Source organism: Theobroma cacao, chromosome 3, assembly GCF_000208745.1.
Source record: "Theobroma cacao cultivar B97-61/B2 chromosome 3, Criollo_cocoa_genome_V2, whole genome shotgun sequence".
NCBI lineage: Eukaryota > Viridiplantae > Streptophyta > Magnoliopsida > Malvales > Malvaceae > Theobroma > Theobroma cacao.
Genome location: NC_030852.1, coordinates 32,441,734 through 32,448,821, shown reverse-complemented (window position 1 = coordinate 32,448,821; position 7,088 = coordinate 32,441,734). Strand labels below are relative to the sequence as shown.

Below are 7,088 nucleotides of genomic sequence, written 5' to 3'. Positions count from 1 at the left end.
ATTTGTCTTATTTAGATATAAACTGCTATTCTTTCATTGCAATGCTAATTATGTAGCCAACAAAGTAAAATTCTTTTCATTAGGTTTATGCATTTCATTTTAAAGATAAACTTCTATTATGAAATGCCTGAATCACAAAAAATGCAAATAAAATTATTATTTATTACACTATCTCATTTATAAATAGTCGGACAATAAAAAATCAGATAAAATAATATTACTCACATTGAAGTAATAAAAAATAAATACTTATAAAATTATTATTTATTGCACTGTGTCATTTATGAGTAATTGGGCATTAAAAAACCAGACAAAATAATATTACTCACATTGAAATAATAAAAGACATTTATCACACTATGCCATTTATGAGTAGTCGGATGGCTGGATAATAATTTCCTAAATTTAAAAAAGAATAAAAGATATTAATATGTGATCTACATTTATAAATAAAGTTCAATTAGTACATATAAGGAACTCAAATATAATATTTATTAGGAAGAAAGAATGCATGCATATTATTGCAATCATATTTAAACAATATTTAAACAATATTTAAATGAATGCATGCATATAATATAATATTTAAACAAGCAAACTAGGAAAGCAAATTCCATTTGCTTCACTTGAAGATAATAAACTGTCCTTAATATTGCTGCAATCATGATTGCGGCCTGCAACTTATCTAGCAGCAGAAAGCTTGAGACGACTAACTGTAGCTAAAGCAGATAATCTTCAATAGAAGCTGTAGCTGTAACTCTAAAGCGTTCCTGCAGGTAGTCTGAGCTACGGATGGGTGGAAATCTGCAAGGTCAGAATAAATAGATGTTACCCCCCATGTTGTTGTGAAACATATGGAAGAAAACCTGGAACATTCTTTGCTCAGATTAGACATGAAAACTACTAGGTAGGCTTGAGTGTTCTTATTCAGTTGACTCATGGATTTAACCGGCAAACCTAAGCTACAACTCAGATTTATTTACAGCTTTCAAGTTCATAGTTGAGCTCAATTAATTTCGAAGTTTCAATGCATAGGGGATTATTCAAGTAATTATTGAGGTGACATTAGCTTTCTTAAAACTGCCACAAGTGGGAAAGGGCAAACAACACAACAATGCAGATTCTTTTTGGCCATCAGCTGCATTATAACCAACAACCTCTTTTCTGATTTCAGTTATTGGGAATAAACAGTTAGATCTGTGCCCAAAAATACAAAAGAAGCTGATATTGGTCAAAATCTATTTGATAGGTTGTTTTAGCTATAACCAAAACCGTTAACACAGAGCTAGAGTACCAGTTGTAGCTATACCTTGGGGGACAAGACTCACTGCAGCAACTTTCCAAGCATTCCACCATACAGTCTCTGTCGGCATCTAAAAAGAATGCCACCTGAAATGTTGCATTACAGAACTTTCAGGACATAGAAAGGCCTTCCGCAATTGAAAAGTGCAGATAATTGTGACTCAAGACATCAGAGGAATGTGATAGCATTTCAATCTTTTGGTCCCCATCAAATTATCAGATCATGAAAAGATAATATCACCTTCATGTGAAGCTTGTCAGAATTAAAAGAACATTCAACAAAATGTTTCAAAAATAACTTGAAGTTTTCATGAATGATGTGCAACAATTATTTTGAACCACTTGAGACGTGATGACACAAGAAATGACAGTAAAAGTAAACAGGAAAAGGAAATTGTTTACGGAGTAGCGTTCTTCTCCTGCTGGCACCACTCTGTGCAGTGTTGACCTAGAAATAGATGACACAATTAGAGGAGATACACAGAAAGTGCCATTGTAAAGACATTTAATGAACACTCCAAGAGAAGCATCAAAAGCAATTCAAGATAACAGGCAACTAAATTACCGGAACAAACAATTAGTCCACCTCTCCATCATGTCCCCAATATTAACAATGAGTGCCCTGCAGATTCAGACCCAATGTTCAGAGACTGGATTCAACAAGATTAAGTACGTGGTTTATCCTTGGATTTGTGAAAAACCAAAGAGAAACTATTATCAATTCCTATGGTGTGGAAAATCAGCAAAGTACACTGAGAGGTAAAAATAAAGGTATTAGTTGCAATCTAAATTTATTTTTGAAGGTCCACACAAAGTTATAGTAATTTAATTCACAGGAATCACAACCACATCTAGTTCATTATTTCCATAACAGGATAATCAACATTTTTGTTGTCTATCAGAATGAGTATCAATCTTTTATATTACTCAAACCAGTCTTATTTTCTGTTTCTCTTTTTCTAGGGGAGTGTGTTGAAAGGTAGAAACAAAGCCTTAAAAAGTGCTTCTGTTTACATAATCTACCATCATTTACTCACCCACTTATGCTTGGCACATCCTCCCAAAGCTGTGGTTGCTTGGATTTCTCCCTGCAAACCTGTTAGTACTTTGGTGAAACATGTTGGCATCAAAGTACAACATTTAAGGGTAACATATTATTAACAAGGAACCTACCTGAAGCCCTGGAACACCATCAGTCAGCAGAAGAGTAATCATTCCATAATCTGAATGAGCAGAAGCACCATATGTTTCTTCTTCAGTGGAGTCCATGTCCTCTAACATCAAAATAAGAGGCACATTGCGTTGTTATGGCAATGAACTTTTCATCATATGTTTTTTATCTATAGATTTGTCCTCAAAAAATTTCAATTTATCAAAGAAATTGTGGGAGATATTTTGTAGTGCTGGCAGTCAACTCAAAATTAACACTTGCATTTTGTGCTTACAGACCATCAAAATCGAAAGAGTAATACATCAGGACTAGAGCAAAAATACAAATTCTAACTTCATATTTCTTCCTGATGCACTAAGACCATGAAATTTGAACCAGTAAAGGATTCTGACAAAGAATGTAAATTTTGAGTTCTACGAACAAGATAGCAGGGAAAGCCTTGTCAGATATCTACATGTATAAGGCCATAAATTCATTAAGAAAACATAGGAAAAAATATAAGAAAGCTCTAAAAACCAGAATGTAGTTCACATCAGTAGATGAGTTAAACAAACACAAATAAGACAATCAATGCCACTATACCTGGATAGTGTAACAGGCGAATAAACGCCAGTGGATCATTCAATGCTCCCAATTTTTCGAAGAAATCTTCATCCAAGTTCAAAGCCAGGGCAATTAAAGAAATTACCTTAGTCCCAGCAGACCTGAGGCAGAAAATCTAGTACCATGTAAACTTGCAGAGTTTTTCTATATTTCGGCCAGTAGAATAAAGTCCTATTGGCAGAACTGTCTCATATAATTTTCCAAGCGATGTATGTCAAAAACTTAAACCTAATTTTGAACAGCAAAAGACCATGATACATACATATAAGGGATGATGCAGGGAATATGTATAACAGAAATCATATTTTTCAAGTTACAGAAGAAACACCAGTCAAAAGGAGTATATTGAGAGACCAGAGATGATTAATATTAGTAGGCAGGTAAGCTTTAAATTATTAAACAGCAACCCTCTAAACTTAAAAACCATAATTTATCAAACTTTATTCCCATCCGCAGACCATCACTGTCAACATGTAAATCAACAGTAGGGACTCACAGCACTTTTTTACGGTAAGCCTCCATTGTGCTTCTCCAAGATGGTAGATCTTCTGAAATTCACAAGCAAATTGAAGTATCACTCAAATTTATTTTTATCTGCAGAAATTATTATACAAGACAAAAAGGTGCAAATAAAGGATGAATCAAGAAATTAGGGAAAGCTATCCGAATATGGTTTTTGTAAGGATCTTATGGTTCATAACTCCAACACATTAGCATTAAATATAAACATAACAGCCTATTGATCAGAATGCACTCATAGCATTACATACCTTCAGAAGGCCATTGATTCAGGTGATTTTCTGTTTGTGGACCAATATAGAAGCTTTCTTTAGAGTCACCTGCTTTCAACCAGCCAAAAGCAATCATTTGTTACCTCAAATTTCAATTCCTTGTACACTCAATAGTAAACAAACCAGTGATAAAGAAAGCAAATGGACTTCTTTTATATGCAATAATTAATTCTGCTTGATGGGTCACAGAAAGGGGATAGAATAAAAGTTCAAGATTAAAAGCAATGAAAATCTTGATTAGCAATCAAAGTTCATTTTTGGTTTGTCTATTAGATGGACGATGTTGACTACTCCCTAGTATCTCAAATCAATCTTGTTGCAATGAGTGCTGAACAGTACTCAAAAAAGAAAGCAGAAAAAGAATAGATAAAACCAAAATACCTTTGGAACTTAAAGAAGGATCAAGTTTCTCTTGGTACATCCCTGTATAACCTCTGTGATTCTTGACAGCCAATTTCATCTTCTCTTCAACCGGGAGTGAGAAAAACATCTTACTCTGCTCAAAAACTTTCTTGAGCAATTCTTCCTCCAACCCATGATTCACAATATAAAAGAAACCATGGTCAACGCATGCCTGAAATACAATTCCCAAATTCAGACTCTGAACCCTCTTAATTTTTCAGAAGCATAACCCTTAACTTTAATATGAAAAGATTCTTGACAATAGACATGAATAACTGGCAATGAACTGGACTGTGAAGGCTGAATTTGGACAATCCATCCGCCTTATTACTATATTTTCCACAGGAATAACTCAAAGCCAGACACTTCAAATGCCGTGACTAGACTATTCCTGCTACAAAAATAAAAATCAAACATATGGCTACATCTACAGCAATGGAAAAACGGCAAAACAATAAAAGAAAAAAAAATTACAGAACAAGGGATACGGACGCACACTGGGTGACTGACTGGCTGTCACTGATCTAACAGAATTGAAAATTTTCCTTAATTTCAAAAGCAAATACAATTGCACTTAGAAGTACAAATATTCATGAGACTGCATGGTTCTTCCGTTTCTCGCTTCCTAAACACTGCCTTTTCTTTAATCATAGATGAGGATAGAAAAATATATATATAAACTAAAAGTGAAACTGCAACTACCCAAAGATTGAAGAAAGAGAAAAACATCATTAACCTGGCGGATAAGGTTGGCAGTGGAGAGGCGATCGTCCGAGGACAAGTCAATGATAGGGAGCTGAAGAGCTTGAGACATTTTCCTTTGGTTTATGCTGTGAGCAAGGAGAGTTTTGGATCTGATCGGCTGTCGCAGGCTGATTACAAATTCAACTAATGAGAGTTTATCGTGCCTTCAAAATCTCAGGGACCGCCCTTTCCGTGGCTTTGAATAAGCCTTATCATAAACTTCCCCTTAAATATGAGGAACAAATAAAAATGATCGCGTGATCAACATTCAACATCATGCCACCGAGAAGACAACTGATTAGGCTGATTAGACCCTTATCTCCTCCGACATGCGACTTATTTCAGACGTAACTAATAATGATATGATAGCAATATGGTTCTTATCTCTCTTTCAGATAACTCATCACCCTGGTACGTTCGCTCTTTACTTTCGCAAGTTCCCTAAACAAGGGAGTAGATGGCCACTTGTTTTGCCAGCTAGTTTCCCAAGTTTTTTCGAGTGCCAGAATATCCAAAATCAGCTACATTCCAAAGGGGAAAGGGCAGGCGGAATCCAGCATCTAACATCCGCTAGGGATAGATTATACCAATCTTTGTTCCTAAATTCTCTTGACGTTATGCCATATCAGCCACATGATGCTTGGAATCGAATCTCTCTTTATCCATTTTATAAGGAACTAAGAGATAATTGCAATAAATTTTGGTAGCAAAGAACACATAGAACACGCAAACTAGATAGTCTACTTCTGTTCCTTTCATTTTTATTGTCATCAGTCTGATTATAACTGAGGGCTGCTCCTCTGTAGCTGTGAAAGTATTGATATTCCAATGTTTGCAATTTCTTTATAACCAGAGAGCTTGACACAACTAGATGCAGCGAACAATCTGTCAAAACGGTGGAAAAATATGTTACCTTTCCTGGTTGATGAGATACATATGCAATAAAAACGTGTGCAACGTTGGGATTATTTAAGTAAGAGAGGTGCCATCAGCTTTCTTGAGAAAGCCATAAGCGGAAAAAGGCAAACAACACAAGGCAGGTCTTATTTGCCTATCAGTTGTAATAGAACCAACAACCCCATTTGTAGATTTCAGTTATTGGGGATAAACAGGTAAGATGTGCTGAACTTTGTCATCAACCTAGAGTACCAGTTGTTTCAATACCTTGGGGGACAAGACTTGCTGCAACAGCTTGAATCCCAAAATTTAACTCTTTGCTCCATTCTGCACTTAAATCCCAAGTTACTTGATGATAAAGAGTGTTTACAATACTTTTATGTATGGAGGAAAGAAGTAATAAAAGAAAACAGACTCTGCATTCTGATCAGGGAAAACAAAAAATTGACCAGATTGGGTCTAAACTCTGACTACATACAAACATCGATGATCCAATATGGTGAAGAATGAAGATTCACTTGCATTTTTCTATACCAAGCACCGTCAAAAATATTAAATCCACAAATATTTCCCATCTATTTACCCACCTGATGTTTACTCAAAGAATGTGGAAGTAAAGACAGCAAAGAAAGCCTGTTCTTTCTAATTGTTTCATCTTCCTGCACATAGAAGTCATGTTAGTAAAATAACATGTTAATACAAATATTCTTATTGTGCAATAAGCACCATTGTGTCTTATTGCACAATAAGAATGCCATAGAAAATATATTAAATATCTATTTTGTACTATCATACATTTGATAGTAAAATAGGAATGCATCACATACCAAGATATTAAATTTACATATTAGCACCACTATACCTTAATGTATAATAAGAATGTCACAATGCCCACACTTTATAGTTTATATATTTCTCCAAACACAACAATGTGGTTTTCATCTTAAACTAACCAACCAAATCCGTCATGACAATAAACAAACAATGAATTCCCAATTGACACCATTGTTCCTTAATGTACAATCGGAATGTCAAATTAACACATCAAGCTATATGTTCACAAAAGCATCATTGTGCCTTTATTGCACAATAGGAATGTCATGTTAAATATTTTAAATATAAAAAATGCACCATTACAACTTTGATGGTAAAATGGGAATGCATCACAAACTAAGATG

The 7,088-nt window shown here is 34.8% G+C and overlaps 1 protein-coding gene across 3 annotated transcripts; it reads right to left on the bottom strand.

Annotated features, from left to right (window-relative positions):
• On the bottom strand, nt 405-5,083 carry LOC18606222 (1-aminocyclopropane-1-carboxylate oxidase). Of its 3 annotated transcripts, none has more exons than XM_018117691.1 (11): nt 5,006-5,083; nt 4,249-4,441; nt 3,847-3,915; nt 3,573-3,624; nt 3,056-3,177; nt 2,476-2,576; nt 2,340-2,398; nt 1,868-1,924; nt 1,705-1,750; nt 1,310-1,389; nt 405-804 (listed from the first exon to the last, which is right to left on the bottom strand). In XM_018117691.1, exons 1-11 carry the CDS (start codon nt 5,081-5,083, stop codon nt 720-722), a joined length of 942 nt encoding a protein of 313 aa, XP_017973180.1. In that variant the 3' UTR covers nt 405-719. The 3 variants fall into 3 exon arrangements, with proteins under 3 accessions (XP_017973180.1, XP_017973182.1, XP_017973181.1); XM_018117693.1 differs by lacking the exon at nt 5,006-5,083 and adding an exon at nt 4,744-4,913 and having other exon boundaries at nt 413-804; XM_018117692.1 differs by lacking the exon at nt 5,006-5,083 and adding an exon at nt 4,766-4,913 and having other exon boundaries at nt 413-804.